Below are 23286 nucleotides of genomic sequence, written 5' to 3'. Positions count from 1 at the left end.
TGTGTTCTCCCAGAACATGACATCTTATTGGATTGTTTTAGGAGGTTGGTTCTGGCACGGTCTCTGCAGGCCTTGAAACTGGCTGAAGGAGAAGTTATTTCAGAGAGTTACAGGGATGTTACAGAAATGCAATTTTTTTTCTTTGGTTCTTTTCAAAAGTACATACGGGGACATTTAATTTATTTTGTCTCCAACCTTTTCAACAGATGATGACAGCTTGTAGAGAATAATTTTTTCTAGGTGGCAAACAAAGAGCAGTTAAAGTCAAATTCAACAGAACCACACACAGTGAGTACTAGCTTATTCCAGTCAATGCAGTCATCAAGACAAGAGGTTTTGAGTGGTACCACAATGACAACAGAGACGTGATTGTAACTGAACTGACTTAGCATGTGCTTTCCTCACTATTGCCAAAGTCCAAGCACCTCCAGAAACGACCTCACTGTACTGCATTGTTAATAAGCTTTTCGGAGGTAACACAGTTGTAATAGGCGGATAAATCAGAGGCATACACAAACACGGCCACAGCTGCAAATTTTAGATTAATGTCCTTTTTTGATGAATGCTATAGGTTGCCCATGTAAGTTGTGGCGGAGTCCTTCATTCCAGTACTACCATGTGATATTTGTAATAACCCTGGTTGTTGCTCATGCTCATGCTGTGGCCTGTTAGAAGTTTCTGGAACATTCAGTGGATATGATTCCTTTGTCTCAGTCCTCAGACACCTTAAACATCTTAAACAAGAGTCTCGCATCTTGGCAAAGTTCTGGTAAGTGCTTTCACTGGAAAAACAGTACAATACTGGATCAGCAACACAGTTAAAAGTAGTCAACAGGAGAGAAACGTGGTAAATATTAAATATTTTCACAGCAAACGAACAGTTGTTCTCCAGCAAGCTGCGAACCACAAGTAGGATGTGGTATGGTGCAAAGCAAACTAAAAAAATGAAAACAGTGCTTGAAACCAGTCGTTTAATTTGGATTTTCTTCTTCTTTTGAGTGCCATGACTCTTGTGGACAACTCGTAAAATCCCACAGTAAGAGAAGGCCAGCAGAAAGAAGGGGAAAAGGAAGCCAGCAGAGAAGCGGTAGTAATTGAGATTGTGCTCCCATTCTTTGATGGGGTAATGCTCGAAACAAACCACGTGGCTGTCAGCATCCATACTGGTCTCCCCGTGCGTAAAGACAAAGCAGCACGCCATTATTTCTTTGGTCCAGATAACGATGCTTACAATCACAGCAGCCTTCATTGTCCGAAAGCATTGAAATCGAAAAGGGTGCACTACTGCGAGATAGCGGTCGATGGAGATGCAGCAGAGGAAGCCCACACTGATATAGATATTCTCATACAAGAGGATGCCACAAATTTTGCACAGCAGCTCATCGTAGGTCCAATTGTCATGCTGTAAAACATACTGAAGCCAAAAAGGCAAAGAAAAGATATAGAGCAGGTCTGCTACAGTCAAATTGCAAAGGTAGATACCCAATTCGTTTTTAGCCTTGATCTGTAAATACCCATAGTAGAGTGACAGGCAGTTAGCTGGCAGGCCTAATACAAATACAAATATGTATACCACAGGGGATAATGTCTGGTGGATATCATGATTAATAGTGCACTTCTCAGTTGCATTCTCTGTGAAATTCACCATCTTCTATGTCTCCCCGTATATCATTCATCAGGATCCTGATGTAGCATTTAATTTTGTCCAGTTTCATGTATTGCTTATTTCTTCCACAAACCTTTAGGCTGAAGTGATGACTTGCTGCAAGTTGTTAATAACCTGAAGGTAAAACACATTAAAATCTTCAGAAGGGATACGATTGTCAAGGTTTTCAGTTAGCTGCCTTTTCCTAGCCTTAAATTTCCTTACAGTCTTTGACAGAAGATAAAGCCTGTCTGGGAAATCACTATTCATAGAGTAAGTCCTAGTACTTACCAGAAAAGTACCAGAAAATTTTACGTCCAAGAAGACTAAAGCAAATTACAAATATTTGTCGCTTTAGCTTTGCAAGTACCTAAATGGTGAAGAAATATCTGTCTTTTGCAGATGAGGCACAAAAGCAGTAAGCTGATTTGTCCATGATGGAAAAAATGTCTCTGGCACACCAGCAGTCCACTAAGAATTCCTTAGAGGACGCAGGGTACACAAGACAGTTGCTTTTTAATTTCCATTTCTTAAATTTCCCTTTAGATACAAGATACCATGGAATATGCAATTCAACCCATCAGGATGAAAAAAAAAAAAAAGGAATTTTTAGCATTCTCTCTTAGTTACTTGTAAACACAATCCTGAAAGCAAGCTGTCTTTCTCTGTCAGAAGGACACTGTAAAAATCTGGTACGATGTATCCCTGTGGTCTCAGTCCTACAGGACATGGTATTGCAGATTCCTTATTTGCCATCAACTCTCAAACCCACTCATTTACTGTTACTATCTATACATTTGTATCTTTCCTTTTCATCTTCATTGAATATGAATATAATTTTTTTCACCTGAAGAATCTTCTATAATTCAAGCACATACCCATACAAACCGTTCCTATACTATAATATTACTGTCTAAAAAACTTATAAAAATAACTTATGACAATGGGTTAGCACTCAGTTCAGCGAGGACGAGCGAGGCCTTGAGCCAGCTCCCAGTGATTAAACCCTAGACTAAACGAAGTACCACATTCAGCATTTTATCACCTCACGTGATATATTCCCATTGGCACAAATGCTCAGGACTGGAAAACAGCGGGGCAAACTGTGCCCAGTCTGAAGGGGACGTATGTTTTATCTGATGATGCAGAACAGCGAGACTGTATTTCTTTCAATCTCTTCCCAGAAAATGCATGGTTGTAGTGTACACTTTGATGTACTCCTCCTACAGCTTCAGTTAATATCGACTCAAAAGGAGACAGCACTATCCAGGGACAAAGATAAGGTCTTGTTGCTTTTTCCTGTTTACTGTCCTAATTTGTGGTTTTGTCATCATCTTCTGTCCTGTCTAGGAACATACGATTTTTTCCAAGGCAACCCTATTAAAACATGAGCACGCTACAGTGAAATTGCTGTCAGCTGCAGCATTTGAGGATATTAGTGTCAAATAATTTTTTTATGATTTTTTTTTTTTAATAATCGTGGGCTTTACTCCTGCAGAAAATGAAAAGAAAATCACTTCCTTTGGGCCAGAAAAGAATTGCCCCGCTGAAATAAGTGACCGCAACTGAAAAGACTTTCAGTGTTTAGCTTCAACTTGTGTAGCATAGTCCCACAGAAATCACAGCAAACTTAAGGATATGTGTAAATATTTAAGAATTAGAATGTGTTTTTCATTCCTTTGCTTTCCTCTTTTTCTTACCAACAGACAGAACACCAGCCCCGGTTTTGGTGGAAGTATTCTTGGGGATGTCAGATACCTTCAGTCATGAAACAACAGGCCAACATAAGCTCATCTCTCTCAAAACTTCTAACTCCATTGTCCAATGCAACTTGTGTGAAAGACTGGTCAAGTCTAGCACTCTGCTCTTCTACTCTCGCTCTCACGCAGCTCCCATGGAAATTGCTGAAGTTATGTACTAATTTCCCAAAGAACTGTTACTTAGGGACCATTAGCTTTCCCGTAACACCATCCAGTGCACTAAGCATTTCCCAATGGCTTCAAAATCATCACTCAGCTTTTCTGTCTACAGGAGACGTGGCTCCACACCCACAAGGACAGCACAGGTTTGCCAAGGCAGGTTTGATAACCTACTTACCCCACCTCACCTTTTTCAATCCAGAGCTCCAGGCCCCGTACAATTGTATGTGAGTTTGTATTTGATACCATTTCGTTTCTGTGTAATAATTTGGTGACTTCTACATATAAGAATTTGTCTGCACAGGATGATTGGCACGCCTAGTTACAATCTAAAATGCCTAAAAATCTGGGATCTATCACCTAATCTACCAACTAAAAGTGTCCAGTCAGTGTCCAGCTCCTGTTGATGAGGCCAAATAGTAATTCAAAAGCTGTCGACAATTTTGAAGTCAGAACTGTCTTTATATGTCTAGCACAGTTCAACAGCGCCGAGTTTCATTTAGTGTTACCCAGTGAGTCAATGTGGATCACAGTATGAGAAAAAGCAGATGTACTCTGCAGTTGCAGTTTTTTTGAAAATGTTTCTTTTCCTCTAAGAACTCAAAATGTTTTTATTAAATTATGTTTATGTCACAGGGAATATGATTGCAAAAATCATTTCTGTTTAGCTTAAAAGTCTTGCCAGAATGCAGAATGTGAAGGAGACAGCAAAAGTCTTATTGATACGACATTATGCTAATGTAATATACACTTATGATTACAGCAACATTTCCTGCACCCGGAGGAAGTGCTGGAGTGGGCTGTTTCAGGGGGCAGGAAGAGAAGGCTGGCTGTTGCGAATCTCTTTGCCTTGTGCTAAAAAACCCTCCTCAATATCAAAGACAGGGATGAAAAACAAAGGTCCAAATCCTTGCTTGTGCGATAGCTGTCTTACACTGCTCTTCTGGTCAGCAGCAGCAGTGAGGCAGGAAATCCTTCCCCTGTTTCAGCCTCCTCAGTGCCCCGGGACGCCTTTGTGCCCTCTGGCCCCTCGTGCCTGGCTAGTGACAAGCTCAGTAGCCAAACGGGAAATATAAAGTTAGTTCGTCTTTCCCCCAGCACCAATGATACTAAACATAGCTCTGCACCAGCCAGGGAGCAAAACGATGCTTTCTCAATGAAGCTGGTATCAAAGTACTGCAATGGCAATGTTAACAGATGTTAACAGTGTGGAAGAGCCCACCCTGTTATTAAGAACATAATACGCAATACCTTACAAGCTGTCTGGAAAAGTGGAAACTGAAGGAAAGGCAGCGCAGGGTATGGAAGAGAAAAGACAAATAGCTCCTTCATTACTTACTGACCTCATCTGGTTAGGAGGAGGAGAAAAATGAAAAAAGTTGCTGTACGGAAAACATCTGGGGTGCAGATAATCATAAAGCTGAAAGCAGTTACGAATGGGAACACACAGGCATTCCTTTTAGACAGCTTTAATATGGAAATAGTGCAGCTGGGTGGTTTTTCAGTGCATAGTTTATGCAACACCTTCAGCATCACAAGTCTGCAGACATTGCCAGGCAATATTTCCCTCTCGTATATGCCCACATCTTTCAGATGATGCCCATCTAAGCTGAAGTCTTGGAAACAAATTAGAAGACTCTTGCCATCTACATGAGCTCTAAACCATTCTCTTATTCCTGGGTGAAAAATAAAACCAAGGTTCCCTGGACTTCAGAGCACTTCACTTTTTCTTGGTTTAAATGAGCCAACTTTCATTACTCACTGGACAGTTCAACAATGGGTTCTTTTCTTTCCAAATGCCTTCATGCTTTAATTGTTGATAAAAACACGACTCCCCCCTGCACCATGAACCATGGAGCAGCTCACATGTGAAGCACTGACTGCTGGTATCAGCACAGGAAACAGCTCAGAGACACTTAGAACCACAGCCTCTTCAGCTCAGACGAAGTACTAGCATGGAGCCTGAGTGGTTGTTTAGTTTCAGTGAACATTGCTACAATCGCCCTCGTAAGAAATCTGTCTGCAGTAAGACCTACACATTTTCAGCAGAGACAAATGGGACTGTGCCAAAGGACTTCCTTATAGGCATTTGCAAATGTTGCGCACACAGCTTGTCTCATCCACAAAGCACTCGTTTCCTTGAGCAGGGAGTGTAACGTGGTCGCACATCTTTATGTGACAGTGGCTCTTGCTGTTTAATCTGCCCCTGCACCTGTCCTACGCCGCAGACAGGCCTGAGTCACTCGGCTGTCATAGCAGGACTTGGACTGTGCTGCATGTCTTGGAACCAGAAACCTGAGGTTGTTTCAGTTTAGGGTTTGGTTCAGATCATTACCCACACAGACACCAGCCCTTAAGTTCACACACTAAGCTTCCCCCAACACTTGAGGGTTTGTCAGCTTGGTTTGGTCCTCGTTCACAAAGCCAGGAAAAGTTCACAAAGGAAGAATAAGGTCAGGTAAGGAGGCTGGGAAGTGATGACCAGCAGCATTGAGTAGGGACTGGTCAAACAATATAAAATGAGCAGAAACTGACTAGTATCCTTAGAGAAAGTTTAAAAAAAATAAATGTAGAAGAAAGTAGAAAACAGGGTGCATGACTGATTATGAGGAAATGGCACAATGATGTTTGGATTCAAACAGAAGAATTATGATTTAAAAGAAAGACCTGTGGTACGGGTCCAGAGGGCTGGAGCACCGCTCCCATGAGGACAGGCTGAGAGAGAGTTGGGGTTGCTCAGCCTGGAGAAGACAAGGCTCTGGGGGGACCTTATTGTGGCCCTTATATACTTAAAGGGGGCTTATAAGAAAGATGGGGACAGACCTTAATAGGTCCTGTAGCTATAGGACAAGGGGTAATAGCTTTAAACTAAAAGAGGGTAGATTCATACTAGATATAAGGAAGAATTTTTTTTACAATGAAGGTGGCACAGATTGCCCAGAGAGGTGGTAGATGTCCCATCCCTGGAAACATTCAAGGTCAGGTTGGACGGGGTTCTGAGCAACCTGATCTAGTTGGAGACATCCCTGCTTATTGCAGGAGGGTTGGACTAGATGACCTTTAAAGCTCCCTTCCAACCCAGACTATTCTATGATTCTAAGATTCTAAAAGCGTCACAAGCACAAAGAGCCATAAAAGGCAATGAAGGGTGATTTTATTAACACACAAGAAAAGGAAGGGTAAAGAAACACAAGTACACACGAGGCACAAACACAAAGTATAGGTCTAAACATAGTTGAAATATTTGCTGATATTTTTTATTTCAGCCTTTAGAACCAAAATTGTGACCCAGCATCTAACAATTTTTTTTTTAAACAGTAGGATGGAGGTATAGAAAAAAATAGATAAGCAAAGGCTATCAGATATTTAGATAGTCTATGTGCACTTCAAGGGAATTAGCTAAAGCAATTTGTGAACTATTGCTGATGATGTTTCAGAAATTATGATGGATTGAGGTAAAACAGTCATAACACCTGTCCTGCGAAAAGGGTAGTTGGAGAATTATACGGTAGTCTGCCTAGCTTCAACCAGAGCAAGTCATCAGACATTCAATACGCATATCGATGCATTTACAGAAGTGACTCACAGCTGCTGAGACTCACCCCAAGTGAGTCCTGCCATACTTCAGGAGCAGAAGTTGGGTCGGGTCTGGCAGCTTCACTTACTTCACAACCTGTCTCAGAAAGATGGGAGGAGCTCCGGCCTCAGTCCTACCTCCTTTCCGTAGGAGGACTTGTGCAGGCATGGACAGGCCCTATTTTCCCTGCAATGTGCATCCTTACCAGGCTGCAGATCCTGTTGCTCCTCCAGTGAGCAGAAAACAAAGGAGAGTTGGAAGGGGTAAAGTACAGTAGTGGAAGCTTAATCCCCTGCTTAATCCATCAACCTGTGGCCTCCTTTCCCCGCCAATGATCAGTCCTGCCCCACACAGCATCACACCCAAATATCATGCCAGTCATATTAGTACCCAAGCTCCCAGAAACTACCTGCCACAGCTCAGTGCCATTCCTGTCCTCGTAGCCTCTTCAATCTGATATCAGACATGACAGCCGCTTTCTCACCTGCTTTCAGCTCCCATGATACCTGAACAATTTCGTTCTCACACAGAGCCCCCCCCCACCTCCCAGAGCTATTGATGTACAGGGGGAAGGCAGGACTTGAGGGAGAATAGAGTCAGCAGCTGCCTTTCAGGGCTTGTGAAAGCCTGGGAAGGAATCAGGGGAAAGACACAAAGGCAGCAAGGGCAGCAGCGCTGCAACCAAACAGCTCAGAAGGCTGCTTCAGAGATACTGCTGCAATAAGAGACACACAATTCAACTAGAAACTGTAGTGTCAGACCAATCTCATTTCCATCTTTGATGACGTGTGCAGCTGAAGAGCTAGACAGGAAGCAACAAGGGTAATATATCTTGATTTTATGAAGACTTGGAATATCCCAATATACATTCTTGTTCACCCCTAGGAAATTGTAAAGGCATTGTGTACTGCTGGATGTGTTACACAAGCACACTCAAAAAGCAGCCACCTGTAGTTCACCTGATCTGGAATGATTGACTGAGTTGAGTGTGCAATAATTTTCCCTTTTCAGGATGTTAGTCAGTATTTTAATGTATTCATAATTTTGTAATTTCTATGCCATTCAGAATGGGATAGAAAATGCACTTACTAAATCAGCAAATGGTACTGACTTGGGAAGGAGTGTATAACACAAACTGGATTTAAGATGGTCTTGGTTTGAAAGCAAAACAAAATCCATTGAGGGCAAAATTTCTGTGCTTGGAAAGAAAAAAATAAAATCAGATTGTCAGTATGCAATGGGGAACATCTGGCTATGAAGCAGGATGAATAACAATGCACTTAGGTTCACTCTGTTACTGCTGAGAAGAAAAGAATTACAGTGGGATGCAGAAATGAAAGTGCACAAATTCAGGTGTCCTCTCTACTCACTATGGGTAAAGTCTCTGGAACCTTTTGCACTGTAAGGGATACATGGACAAATTAGAAAAAGCCCAAATATTTTGGTCAACCAAACTATATAATCCTGATTTCTCCATCTTCTCAAAGTTAAAATTATATTCCCTTACAGACAGTAAGTTGATAGTGCTTGTGAAGCACTCAAATGTCCTACCAACGACTGCTGTAGATAAAACAAATAAATGAACGATAGGCGCATTTATTAAAGGTGGAAACAATTCTAGTGAATAAGATATTTTATCCTTGCTCATCACTTGGGATGAGGCAACATATTACACAGGTGTTCCTAGGGGCACAATGCAAAGTGATGGAGATATATTCTCAAGCTAGCACTGACTGTTATTTCAGGGTCCAAAACCAGCAAAGCTGCAGCGGTGTGATACTTGGCCTGGCAGATCAAAGACAAAGGGTGCGCAGAGAAAACCGAGGTAATTCTAATCCACAGCATTACGTTTCTACAAGAAAGGTGCTCAGATTTGGCTCAAGCATCTCAGCAGGGCACTGGTTTTGTTGAGCACAGACAGAGTTGGCATGGCTCATATTGAGGCAAAAGTCCCGTAGAAATAATGATTCTACTCATTAAAGATCATAGCCTGGTTTAAATATGCAAACGGGCTAAAAATTAGGTTGCACTAGTGACCTTAAGATTTCGAATTCCTGATCCGTGTACTTGACCTTGATGGTCACCTTCTTTTAGTGCAGCCCATTTGATGTGAACCTTCAATGTGTCTCTTCAGGGCATCGGATTAATTTCTCTACTGACCATACCACATATTTTTCAATAGGATTGGTTTCTAAACCATTCTCAATAAATCTGGAATTAAACATATACCACTTTAAAGACAGATACATGGTCCCTAAGAGTATAAATTACAAGTCACTAACAACAGAAAGTGCGCAGAAATATTGTTTTTGTCAAACCTCTGTGTGAAGAGCAGTTGGCTGCAAGGAGTTTTGTTTCTGTCTTCTGCTGGTTTGTTGTTTGTAAAGCAGAAAGGCTACTTCTCTGCTAGACTCACTTTCCATTTTTTTTCTGCCTGCTTTTTTTCATTAGCAGAACAAACCACGTATGTCCTTCTCCTTGCAAGAGAATCTTACCGGAGGCATATGGTAAGATAAAGGACTGTATCTTTTTTAACCTCTGAAACAATCTTACGTAAATTGGAAAAAAAAAAAGGCAAAAACTCAATTCCTCCTTAAACTGAATTCCCGTCTAAAGTTAGTTTAGGCTTATACACAATTCATTCAGTGTTTGTTAACTTGCGAGTGGACCCTTTAACACCAACCTCTGTACAGTAATTATTATTCTGTGTATCTGTTTCAGTGGGAAGAAACCATAAAAGTATTCTATAAATTACAAATAACTTTACTTTTGTCATTATTGTATGACTCCATTTATAAACCTATTGTCAAAGAAGGAAGCCAGCAGCATTTTTTCAGAACCCACATAAACAAAAGACTAATTAGTCACCAATGTCCAATTTTCCCTAACACAGACATGCAATTATTCACAGCATTGGGTAAATCACTCCATTTGCTGGAACTTTGATACCCTGGGAATTTCTCCCAACTTCTTCATTTCTGCTTACCAGATTTCTCCAAAGTCTGAAGTAAGCTGGTTACATTAAATATGTCATTGCTAAAACTTCAGATGCCATCTGACCCACAGTGGTGGGGTAGTTGAGGGTTTCATGTTCTCAACTTGTAAATTTGTAAAATTTAAACTTGTAAATTAGGAACTGATCACATAGATTTGAGTAGCAGGTTCATGTCAAAATACTTGAGTCATGAATTCTTTTTTTTTTTCCTCATAGTGAATTTGATGCTTGTTGAAAGCAGTAGATTGGACATTTCCATAAGGTGAGAAATTTGACCTGTGCAGCCTAACATAAGCAGCATGGGCTGATGAACGCAATGCAGCTAGAAGCGAATGAAGATAGCCCACGTATATTAGCCACATACTTAATTCAAGTAATTTCATGAACTCTAAATCTAGTTTCAATGCTCATTTCCCATCAGTAAAGACATGGCAATGTGGTTTAATCTTACAAGTGCCCTGGCCTGCAGATCATGAAGCTCTTTAAGGAACAGGTGAATAACTATGGATCACAAACCTAAATGTTCTATATTCAACCCACTTCGTAAGTCAAACAAGCTTAGTCTCAGTTAAGCAGGAAGCCACCTAGAAAGCAAGTAGCTGCTCACTTCTGACTGGCCTTCAGAGAGCTAAGGTATCACACACCAGTAACTGGTAATAACACAGCACCCTGTAGACTACACTGGAAGAGTTCACAGGGAGGACTTATTGAAACAGAAAATTTACATTCCTGGAAAATGTCAGTATTTCAGAAAAAAAAAATGCCCTGAATAACTCAGGAGATCTTAGACTCACCTTTGTCATTTAAATTAGAGCACTGAGTATCCATCTTCTCCTACCTGATGTGCAAACTGCTGTGTACGACATATTATGTATTCCATGTGATACAAGAAGTCAGTAATAAAGCATATCCTATTTTAGAGTAGAACACCTGGAAGGATGTGGGGGCTCCAGGGGTCACGTACTGAGCTGAAGTCAACAACACGCTTTTGTAAAACATCCCCCCCCACACATATCACACTGGGATGTCTCAGCAGGCTGTAGGTACTACCCCTCTATCCTGTGCACCTCTGTAAGGCTCTACAGCAGAGCACAGATCCCCTGGGATCCACTGGCTGTGGTCAGGAGAAGTGCAGGGTAAAGGTCAGAGGTCTAGCAAAGCCGAAGACTGAGGGAATCAGGCTTGTTTAGTCTGAAGAAGAACAGATTGAGGGCAAACACAGCAACAACCTTCAAACATGTTAAAGATTGTCACAAAGATGTGAGAGGTTGGGTTAAACACCATGAAAAACTTTCCACTAACAAAGGCAAGTGGAGCACTGGGATAGGTGGTGCATGGGATGTATGGCTGTCATCACGGAAGGTCTTAAAGTTTGGCAAACTACTTGAGAATGGTTCAGTTGATGCCCCTTAAAGGCAAGGAAATATCTGGGCAGCTCTCAGGACCTTTCTATTCTGTTCTTCACTATTGTTTGCCTGTTGACGTGACACAACTCACCCCTTTTAGCGACATGCAATAGCACGGAAACAAATTGTTTAAATCTGACATGAAGTGACATAATTTCCACAAAGGATTTTTTTTAAACAAATTGTTTTACAATGATTTTTTATGAAATGGTTTTTTATTTTGAAAGGTTTTCTTCCTAGAAATTAAAGCTATATTGAAGCGAAATGTATGTGACTTCATGTGTACAAAAACTAATAAAAAAAATCCATGTTCTGCTCCTGTACCATTTCATTTCAGGTTTTTATGACTTTGTACTTCTTAGAGGAGGGCTGCACAACTGCAGCGGAAGGACAACTTGACACAAAGGGTAAGGAAGGCAGAAAGGCTAATAAGCACAGTTAGTCCAATATCTCAGACTACTTCTTATTCTTTATCTAGGATTGGGGGCCTTTTTACCAAATGCAAGGTCTGAACAACTGATTGAGCACAGCTGAAAAGAAACTACACTTTGGAAGACCCCTATTTATGATAATAAGAAGTTCATACAACGTGTAATTTCAGGCAAGCAGACGAAGTGGTATCAGGGAGGTGAATCACATAACAGGAATTAGTCATGCCGTAGTTGCCTCAAAGCTTTTAAAAATGACCTTCATATGCCCCCTCCTTCCTGCCGGTCAGCCAGGTGGATGACATGACCCTCCAAGTACTTCACCACTGAGCTATTGTGACTAGCTCCTACCCACAGGGGACACCTCCCTGTGGCTTTGTGGATGACTTGCTTGAATACAGGACAGTGGGTGGAGGAAAACACATCACACCACTTTCTGCAGAAATCTTAAATCTCTGTATTCCTCAGAGAAAACCTCCAAATCTTCCTTTACCCTCAACTAAAACCTCAGCCAACTCATCCCCTCTCTCCCCCACAACCCTCCTTGACACAAAAGCCAAGGCACTGTCCTGTTTCTATTGCACAGGCAGCAGACAAGTAAGTAGCGATCAATCATAGACAACAGAACTGCTTATAATCCTGAATCTGTGTGCTGATCCTCATTTAAAACAACAATGCAAGAAAAGCCAAGATTACGCAGGTCTTAGGTTAGAAGCCACACAAGCCGTGATCAACATTGCCAGTAAGGAACAAGGACTGGAACAACTGTGTTGTAGCCTGGGATTGAGAAATAGGAACTTCACCCTTCTGAACTAAATGAGTACTGAATCATTTTACCATCTACAGCCCTGGGGAAAAATCACTCTTCTGATTCATTTTCCCAAACTCTGTATTACTGCCTCTTTTGATACTGCAGCCTGCTCTGACACCAGCACTGTGCTCCATCAGGCAATGCCAGATGTCTTGCATAGAAATCAGTGACTTAAGGTTTAGGTCGTAGCTGTATTGCATTTCAATGATTTTTGCCTTCCTTGGTTTTCCAGCATGTCCCTCTACACCCAGCACTGCTGTACAGCCCCTGTGTCACAAAGTGACCACCCAAAGGGAGCCATGGCCCCTTGGGACTCACCCCACAGGTTTCTCAGCAGCCTGAGCATGGGCCACCCATTTAGAGCACGTGGACCATTGCACACTGCCAGCATCACGTACCAGTCAGCATGCATGCACCAAGACCGGGCAGAGCAAGTCACATGCTAGCCTGCGTCTTCACCCAGATGCTTATGGTACTATACAGACACAGCCAATGTGTATATTAAGAGCAATTTGCTCTCTGTACCCTTATACTCTCGCGGAAAGGGGAAGGGGTGCCAACAACATGCAAGACAGTCCCTTCTGTGGAGCCTCCCCAGTATGACTCACTGGTTACAAGGGAAAACTTTTGTTCAAAAAGTAAGAAGTTGGAGACCAAAGCAGGGACCAAATTCTCTTTCTGCTTGCATCTTTTATAATGCCACTGCCTCCAGACAGAACAAGGTATAATTAAACCCAAGTATCAGCACATCATGCCCTCCAAACAGAATTGTCTCATTAACAGAAAGTAGTTTGGAAAACAACCAAATATCCATCTGTCCAATTTTTTCTCCTCCTTTACTGATAGTTCAGTGTATAGAACTGATTTTGCAGTGCTGCTAACAGCTAGTGGCTTGGGACATCAATAATCAATGTTTGACTAATAACGTTTGACAAATAGCAAAGGCTGCATGAGAGAGAAATTTTGCTTGCTAGGTCTAACAGAAATGTGGTTGAAACTCCACTGTGTTTGAAGAGATTGAGCACATCTCATGTTCAAGGAAAATGTTAACATTTTCATTATTCCACGCCATCAGCAAGTAATGATACATTCAATAAAGTCACCTCTCTTTTAAATGCTGGTTTCTGCATATGTGATTCATTATAAGATTCATTTTGTACAGCAAAAGTTTTAAGACATGATAAAGTGAAAAGCTGTTTATAATATTTGGAGATTTTTCTCTTCCTCCCCTCATTTTTTTTGACTTCCTTCTTTTTTTTCTGTTGGATTTATTTTCATCAAAGAGACAAAATTTGTCACAGGATAGGAGCCTGTTCAACTGAAGCACCTATCATCGCGTGCACTGTTATCATTTAAAATGGGAATAATTCTTTCGTGCCTTTGTACTGTGTTTGTGTTTCTGGCTTACACTAATGCCTATTGTGTGTTTCAAACAGGTTTCTGTTCTAGATCCAATTCTTTCTAGTCTAGCACACCATCTGCCCTTCCAAGCACTGCTGTTTAGCTGTGCTCATTTCCTTTCAGACTCAGTTGAGTCCTTTTTAGTCTCTGTTCTGTGTTTCTGTATTTCTTCCTTGGATCCAACATTAGGGGGGTGGGGGTGCTTACACATGCATTTATGCATGTCTTCAAATGGTCCCCATCTAGCCTGTAGAGATTTAACTCTTCTAAGCTATCCCTTTTTGCTATATTTAATTAATCTTTCTCCTTTTTTTACAGTTTCCCTTTTGGAGATTAACCAGGTTTCCTGCACCTCTAAGTCAATATTCGCATGTAAGGCGTGTTCTCCAGTGTTATTTCTCAGACTTCTCATGATTGTGTAGAAGCAGCACGCCTTGCAGAAGGTTTTCCTCTATGCTCCTTCCCTCATTGTTGCTCTCGCTCCCTAGATGACTATTGAAAACTTCAGTCCTTTTTTTTTTTTTTTTCACTTGAGGGTACAGGACTCTAACAACCTAGTCCCCAGCGGATAAATCATTCTAAACAAAGTGCTGGCATCTGTATCTGCAGGCTTGCTTACGTTTTCATTTCCTGAATTTTCATTTCCTCAATTGCCTTAATTTTAATTTAAAAAATTCTTACATGATTTTAAGTGTTAGTGTCTTGCTTTCATTAAGATTTACACAGTCTGGCCTTCCCTTACTCCTGAGTGCCCTCATTTCCCAACATATATAAGCCTGTCTTCACTCCTCCATTTTCTTTGTCATACCCTGAAACTGCCTCTCTCTATACCTCTGTCTGGCCTTGCACACGCTGTGAGAAGCCTTCCTCAGCACAGTCCTGCTAAATTCCTGTACTTCAGCATCCTGTCTAAGAGCTGAAGTATTCTTTCCAGCACCTCTCTGTCCCACCTTCGGGTGACACTGGCACCTGCGTGAGCAGCGACTACCTGCTTCCCCTATGTCAAAGCCCTGTCAGGTTTGCCACCTCTCTCCTGGGAGACAAATCCCAACAGCCTGCCTGCAGGCACAAACTCAGCCATCCATATGCTTGAAAATTGACTAACCCTTCTCTAGTCTTCTTTTAAAGAAAATTGGGAGGAAGAGCCTGCCCACATTAATGGTATTAATTTGGATAAAAGAGTTTCAACACAAAAATTGAAAAACTAGTTGAAGAACAGTGACCTTAAGAAAATGAAAGAAACCCTTATTTTTATAGTATCAGAGAAGCAACTCACAGCAATAGCAACAACCTTAGTGTAAACTATTCGTGCTTCCCAACATGCATCTGGCTAGATAAAAGGGAGAGAATCAAATACTCGTTACAGGGGAGTTCTGACAAGATCTTGGGTGAGAGATGGAAAAGCTGGCACAGGAGATGGGGGATTCCAAACTTGAGAGATGTTCAGAAACCCAGGTTCTGCTCTGGGGTGGAGGTGTAAGACCATCTCTGAGATTTGGAAACAAGTTCAAATTTCAGATAATAATTTCCTGACATGACAAGTTATGGGGTCTTAGTTTAAGCCTCTTCCTACTTTAAAAGACAATTATTTTGAAACCTATGTCTGATCACTTCTTAAATGTGGAGCATAAACCAGATACATCCTCTAATTATGTATGTGCATAGACACTAAATCACTACCCATCACAGAATAAAAATTCTCCTTTCTTTGGCAGATGGAAGAAAAAAATGTTTCCAGATATAAAATGATCTAATTCTAATTGTTACTAAAATACTGAGTTATAAGAAAGCCAAACCAAGATACCTCTGTAATACTATTTCCATTCTTCCCTATTGATATTGCTCATTTTAGTGTTTTATTCCGGTGTCATTGAAGTGACTTAAGTTTGATATTTCAATTGCATTTGCTTTTGTAATACATTCATTTTTTAGCTCCCCTTCCTCTGTTAGCTATCTCTTCAAAGCTATGTGTCTTTACTGTTGATCCATGTGAGAGAAAGGAAGCTTGAAAGCTTGTGGAATAAAGCAAGGACGTTCAGAAATGAGAGACTAAGCTGATCCTAGCAGCAATAGCTGTCTGCAGCAATTTCTGAGTGGAGAATGTCAGGAGGACATCTCTCACGGAATGACAGTAAGAGCAGAAGAGTGCCCTCTCCATTACCTGTAGACCAGATCAGTTTTGCATTTCTATTTGCCTCTGGCATGGTGACAGGTCTCAGCCTAAGCAATCCCAGATTAAACTCCAAGACAACCCAGATGGAAACAAATTTGTTGCCACAGAAAAATTTCTGGCGACAAGGCTCCATAGAGAGGAACAGAGTATACTTTCAGGTGAGCCCATTTCTCAATCTCCTTCTAACAGTGTTTTAAACTTATTGTTTAGTCTTTTTTTTTTTTTTTTTGTCTTTCAGACAGATTAGCTACACTTTACGGATGAAGTACTTAAAAAGTTCTCCTTTTGCTATCTGGTAGATTAACAGAGTTAAGAGCATGGTTTCTAGTAGAGAAAAAGGAATTACAGTGGATGCATCCCTCAGAGAATAAACTTCAATGTTGTTCTTAGCTGCTGCTGATTACTTAAATTTTTTGGCCAGTTTCTTCTAAACATTAAAGCTGTTCTGTGACTTTTCAAAACCAATTGCCACCAGCTGTCAGGGACATCAGCTTTGCAAATGCTTCAGCTGGCAGAATAATTCATAACAAGCATTAAAAGCCACTCAGAATAAGCTTTATAGAAAAAACAAACCTCTTAGAGGAGACATTTAGCTAATTATAAGGTAATGATCCACAAAAGGCCACCACGTCCGGAGTTCTCTTTCCACAGTTCATCACTTAAAAATAATTAGCAAGTTGTGTAAATGTCCTTGTGAGCCCACAACAACTTTTGCTTTGGTTATCACCACACAGTGACATCAGAATAGTCAGCGGGAGTGAAGACCCAGGGCAACACAAACGCACCCTCAGATCAGGTCTAGAAAAACTGGCAGGGAAAAAAACTTCTTTTCTGTGCGCTGTTCAATGGAATGCCAAGAAAACTTGCAGTTACAGCATCAGCTGGTTAATCTGAGTGACAACACCCACAGGGCTGGTTAGGGAAGGAAACCTACATCTTTTGTACACCTGGCCCTGTACAACTGTGCTCAGACACAGTTAAGAAGTTTTCTATCTGTCCCACCTCAGGAACCAGCCATTCCCCAGGCTCACCCTATTTGATAACATCTGGTGTCATGACACTTGTATACATCTAGGTCAGTTGGGAATCATTTCCTCCCCTCTCTTCCCTTTCCTCACACCTCCCTTCCCTCTTGTCCCACTGTCTATGATTGCTTACACTCCTCAGATCCCAGAACAAAGGGAGTAAATTTTTGACGACCACCCACAAATCGAGATAAATACATCTCACTGCAGATGTCAAGTGAGATGAGTTTCTTTAATGAGATATTGGAAGCACCATATCTTTCTTCATTTAAAACTGTGATATTCAAATCACAATGCTGTGATGTAGACATTGTCATCCCCCCATCTGTGCCCCACTATCCCAAAACAACATACCGGTCTGATCCTATAAACCCAACATTTTCTCACAGTGTACTCCCCAGACCCTGAGAAGACTCTGAAAACTTTGGGGCTGTACCTTCATGTTATCATGTAAATAACAGCTGTATAGCACCGAGCATAAAATGAGCTGGAAACAGCTACCTTCTGCCTCTTCCCTCATGTAACAGAAAGACCTTATAATTGCATGTGTAGAAGCAGCGTGATATGGGGGAACAAAAATATACTAGCAATAAGATGGGGAGGCAGGAAGGATAGGGGTGACTACAGTAAAATATTTTGTTTCCTCAGAACAGAAATGGAAGAGTGGGTGTTAAATACACAGGATTGACTCACTTTTACTGTCTTCTTGATTAAAGCAAACTTGAAAGAAGTGGTCAGACACTGTACTCTTCTGGAGCCAGTGTGAACACAGGGAGCTAATGTGGAAAAAGTCATGGAGGGAGCTGATTCACAGACCGCTCAGAAAGTCCCGTAATGCTCACAATGACAGTGTCATGTCTTATGAGCCTACGTGTAGCCATTTTTCCTCGCCTCACTGTTAAGTTTCCTTAAATATTTATTAATAAATATCTGCATGTGTTCTGAACAGAAAAGGACAGGACAAGGCTGTTATATTCTTCTAAATTCTCTATTTCTCAGCTCCCCTCCCCGTGCACACATGAAGCTGATTGCTCAGGGATTTACTTTTTTTGTTTCTTTACAAAAACTGCCAAGAAGCAGAAAAAAGTACTTATAACACAGGCAACCTACAATAATGAACAAAGGTTTGTAATCCTATCTAAAATAAAAAAAAAAAAAAAAAGATAGATTAATTTCTGACCGAATGGATTTCATTTCACTAAACAAACCTTCACATTTCAATTTTCCCAAGTCAGGTTCTGAACAGCAACAAGAGAAGTGGCTTACTGTTTGGAAAGTATAGCAATGACATACTTCTGAGATACAAAGACAAATCTATATAGGTGTACACAGAGCACCCACACACTGGGGTATGTGATTTAGCAGTTTCGTGTTAGGTGTAACTTTTGGCTTGTGTTCTCAGGGGTAATTAAATATTTAAATCGCTTACTAGTCGTTCAAAATAGTTTATATCTAGTCAATTTATACAGTCCTACTAAGCTCTCTGAAAATGACTACTGGAATTTTTTTACTGGCTATTGCTCTAGTTCCCCGCTGCAAACATGAAACAGTTTCTTGGTTTATCTTAACAATTTCCTTTCATCAATACAACTTCAACATTCAGTTCTCCTCTTGCCTAAGTGGAACTCAAGAAAGATTTTTTGGAAGAACTTTGAATAAAAGTTCCTACTAGTGGGAACTTGCCAAGGAAATTAATTTTAAAGTTGCGATTTTTTTTTTGGACGTGTTGCTTTGGTTGAATTCTTGGACCGCCTCATTGTTTTGCTTTAACAACCTAGCCAAAAAACCGTCCTGCCACTTTTTCAGGGGTCATAACCTTGCATAAACTGTCTCAGTGATAGAAAACTAACTCACTTTTAAGAATGAATAGATAAAAATGAAACTCACCTGTGAGCAGAGTTTGTGCAAAGAGGTTTTCCCTGCAGTGTGAAGAACACAAAACTTCCCTTCTTCCAGCTCCTGCTCAGGCTGCTGGTGAAGCTGTCCTCCTCCCAGCTGTGAGCAAGGCTGTCAGTGGAACAGCGCAGGAAAGGAGGAGGAGGAGATTGTGTTTCAGCTCCTGTGCTCTTTATGGTTCAACCGTGAAGGGGTCAGCCCAGCCCAGCCCTCTTCTCCCTCACCCACTCATTCATAAATGAAAGAGATGAGAGTGCCAAAAGCAGACACTGAATATGGAGATGGCAACACACGCAGAGTAGTGTTCACACCCATACCTACTGTCACAGACACAAACCAGCAGATAACTGCACTATGATCACAGCAGCTGGTGCAAAGCCCAAATACTGCTAGATACAGCTTATCTAAACACACACAGATGTTGCCTCGTGCAGCTGTATTACAAAGTATACAGAGCGTTAGTGTTGTTATTAATATTATTTCCAGAAAGTTGTTTCTAGTGTTTGCTCAGATTGGATCTTCATTATGTCCAAACACAGCAGAAGCTGATTTCTGCACAAGGCAGCATCTTCTCTGAGCATGCAAGAGCAAGGGCTGTGAGGGAGGGGTTCCTTCCTCTCTGGTCTACACAGCCAGACAGACTGAAGCGTAAACAGATCAAAGGGTTTGTCCAAGGTCATTCAGGAAGACTGTAGCAGATGTAAAAGCTGACCTCCTGGTAACTCATGCTGCTACTCTTACTCCCACAGGAGTGAAAGCTGCACAATGGGATATGTATTAAAGTCGCTATCATTCAAGCTCAAATGCACTACTTTTAAAAAACCACATAGATACAAATTGCACCACTGAAGCTGGAAACAAAATCTGTTACCAGTTTAGGCTCTGGACTGGTACATAACTCACCTTATGTAGCACTCTGCCGTGCTGCCGTAGGACCACCAATGACACCACGTGCTCAGTACAGCACCTAACGAGTTCCCGTCTGCTCACTGCAATGGGGCGGCAGTGCTCCAAGGGCAGCCAGAGATAGTAAGTCTGGAAATAGGAGCCTTGTGTAGGGTACTCCGAGACATGTTCTCCATTTTCAACCTGGTGGAAAGCAGAGTGACATAAGCACAGAAACAAAAAAGGAAAAAAAAAAACCAACAACCCAACAAAAAAAAAAAAACAACATCCAACAACAGGCAGACGATGCAATGACATTTACAAAACTTGAAAATAATGCAGGAGTACCCATGGATAACGTCAGAACCGGCATCAAAAATAACTCCTCATTCCAGACATAGGGAAAGGGCTTTTCAGGTATGACAGGCTACCAGATGGCAGACCCCTTCCTCTGCCAGGTCTTCTGTCAGACCAGAGATCTAAAATTATCTCTGGGGTTAAGGGACTGCTCTGAGTTTCTGAGGAGGGATGCAGCAGAAAAAAAATAGGAATTTTTTTAACATGGCTATAAAAGGCTGCAAAAAGCACAGAACGGTCCTTTGCAGGCTCACCATGCTGCTCTGAGGATGGCAGAGATGCAGACAGCATACCTGGCTGAACAGGCAAGGGACAGGCTCCCAGGAGCACAGCCTAAACGCCCTGTGCAATATTAAATAATATGAAGGGTTAGTATAAAATTTATCAGGACTACTTGGAATGTTCCCGCCTCTGTTTTTTGTTTGTTTGGTTTTTATTTAGTACTCATTTAGTATTTATATGTATTTTTATACACACATATATAAGAATATATATATTAGGAAAATGACAGACTGAGATCTTTCAGGAAGCAAAGTAAAACATTTGTTCCAGTGCTTTTTAATCCATAGTTATGTACCCTTGGATATTGCTGCTCTATTAGATTTAAAGAATTTATAAAAGATGATATTAAGAAAATGAAGTGCAGTTACTTCCTTAGTAATATGTGCACTACTCTTCAGTAAGAATAGCAACAGGGCATTATATTGGACTACTTGCCTTCCCTGAGAGCCTGCCAGTGGCAGAGATCGCTTTGACACCCAGGTCTCAGTAGTGGCTGCAGGGAAACCATTTCCACCTCCTGCAGGGTCCAGGCTGCAGATGGGGAGCAAGTCCTGAGAAGACCCACAGACAGCGATTGCCCCCTTGGGTGCCAGGGAAACAGAGACACCAGTGGAAGTAATATTGTGGGCAGTATTTCCTTCCTAGTTCCCACCTTGGCTGCAATTCTCTGTCACACTGAACTGTGAGCACACTTAAAGATGCGTTAGAAAGATATTAGGTACAGGTGATCAGAATATCCATAAAGCAGAGCTTTGGTCATCAGACACAATATATGTGTATCAGAGTGTGTTAGAAAGGCAGCACTTGACCAGCACAGCTGGTAAATTGGGCCTCTCAGATGAAGCAGAAACAGTCACTTCCACAAACCTCCTTTTCCAAAAATTACAGAGCAAAATAAACTCCAGAAAAATCCTGGTTTGCTTTTCTTTCATCCAGCCATTATATTTTGCTTGTCTCAGCATGCAGATGCTGTAAAGCAGGTCACTGAAGTAAAGGGAGTTGGTGGCTCTGGTCACCTCCCCTTGTCACTTCCAAGGGGTAGAACAGAGTCTGTTGCAGACCACAGCCTCCATCACACACACTCAGCAACTGCATATTTGGACACGTTTAAAACTCTAAAAATGAAAAGAAGTGACAGTTTTCATAGGCTTTTATCTCCATGAATTATATAGCAGCTATCAAAGCTGACAAATAGCTATTATTTGGTGCAAGTGGCAATTCTTGCTTTTCACTAGCTTTGGTCAAATCATTTTAATGTGTGTGATGATTAAGTAATTCCACTGAATTGAATAGCTCCTGGCTTGCCTGTGTCACAATCAGAAGCAGCAAGCTTCAAAAAGAACAGAGCTAAACTGGTGCTATAAATGTCACAGATGCCACAGAAATGCAGCAGGAAGGAAGTCATTTAGACCATCTCCTTGCCCTGAGGCCCAATAAGGAAAGCTAGACTACCTCCTCCAGAGCTTTAGCTTGTTCTCTTAAATAACCATCGAGGATGATTCTGCCTCTCCTCTGGCAATGTCTCCATCCTCTGGCTATGCTTGCTCTTAAAAAGCTTGCACTAATATAAAAATCTTAATCTTCCACATTTCTAATTCATTTAATTCTTGCTTGTCTTTTTGTGAATGGACATGAAAAACAGCCTATTAATACCTTTCCCAGTGTTAATAACTTAAACATCTGAGGATTAATCATACTGTCCCTCTTACACTTTTCTTTTGTAGACTAAACAACCCCGTTCTTTCAGTCTTCTTCACAGACTATCTTTTCCAGACCTCTGCTCACTCACAGTGGTCTCATTTCCAGTCATCAGCATCCCTCCCTAAGCATATTCCAGTGGAGGCCCTTTCTGGTGGCATTAGCTCCATTTAATTCCAATTCACTGATCAATGCTTTGTCTATAGGGGTAAACTTTCATATGGAAGTTTGATTTAAATCCTTTCAAGCACCCATTTTTGTGAGGATAGGAGGAAAATAACTAACTTCTCTGCCTCTTTTGCACTCATAATCCATATGCACATTCCCATTTTATGTAGCTGAGAAGTAAGGACTTGCTACTGCTTTTTCTTCCATCCTGGTACCATCTCTAGAGCCCTTGCAGGTCCAGCTCTTCCACTGTGCTGAAGGGTGGCTATGCAACACAAGGCTTCACTTGTTTCAGCTGCCAGTGCAAGAGGAAATGCCACTGCAGATTTCACTGCAGACCAGGCATCTTGCTTTATCTATCTGTTCTCCTATTATCTCTTGTTTCTGTTTTCATCCCAGTCTGCACTGCATCATGTGTCGTTTTTAACCTTTTCCACAAGTCTCAGTTTTCACTCTGCAGGGCATGTGTGCAGTCCTCAGATCTGCACTCCAGGTGCTTTGGGAAGATTCATGGCCCAATATCCTAGAATTTATGTCCAGAACATGCCCCAAGTGGTGAGCTTGGCTTCAAGTCCGCCCTCTGGAAGTCCAAGGTTGCAGTTCTGCTACCCCTCCTTGCT

General features: G+C 41.4%; 1 protein-coding gene across 1 annotated transcript; it reads right to left on the bottom strand.

Annotated features, from left to right (window-relative positions):
• Window positions 1-565: 565 nt before the first annotated feature.
• GPR68 (G protein-coupled receptor 68) lies at window positions 566-19356 on the bottom strand. The gene is made up of 2 exons (XM_009885605.1): window positions 19268-19356; window positions 566-1780 (listed from the first exon to the last, which is right to left on the bottom strand). Exon 2 carries the CDS (start codon window positions 1646-1648, stop codon window positions 566-568), a length of 1083 nt encoding a protein of 360 aa, XP_009883907.1. The 5' UTR covers window positions 1649-1780; window positions 19268-19356.
• Window positions 19357-23286: the final 3930 nt, after the last annotated feature.

This window comes from Charadrius vociferus, unplaced genomic scaffold (genome assembly GCF_000708025.1).
Source record: "Charadrius vociferus isolate BGI_N301 unplaced genomic scaffold, ASM70802v2 scaffold355, whole genome shotgun sequence".
NCBI classification, from domain to species: domain Eukaryota; kingdom Metazoa; phylum Chordata; class Aves; order Charadriiformes; family Charadriidae; genus Charadrius; species Charadrius vociferus.
Note: the sequence above shows the minus strand (reverse complement) of the source record. Positions and strands in the feature narration are given on the sequence as shown.

What these genes read in the sequence shown, in the direction of transcription:
- GPR68 (XM_009885605.1), bottom strand. Translation starts at nt 1,648, where the DNA reads ATGGTGAATTTCACAGAGAATGCAACTGAGAAGTGCACTATTAATCAT.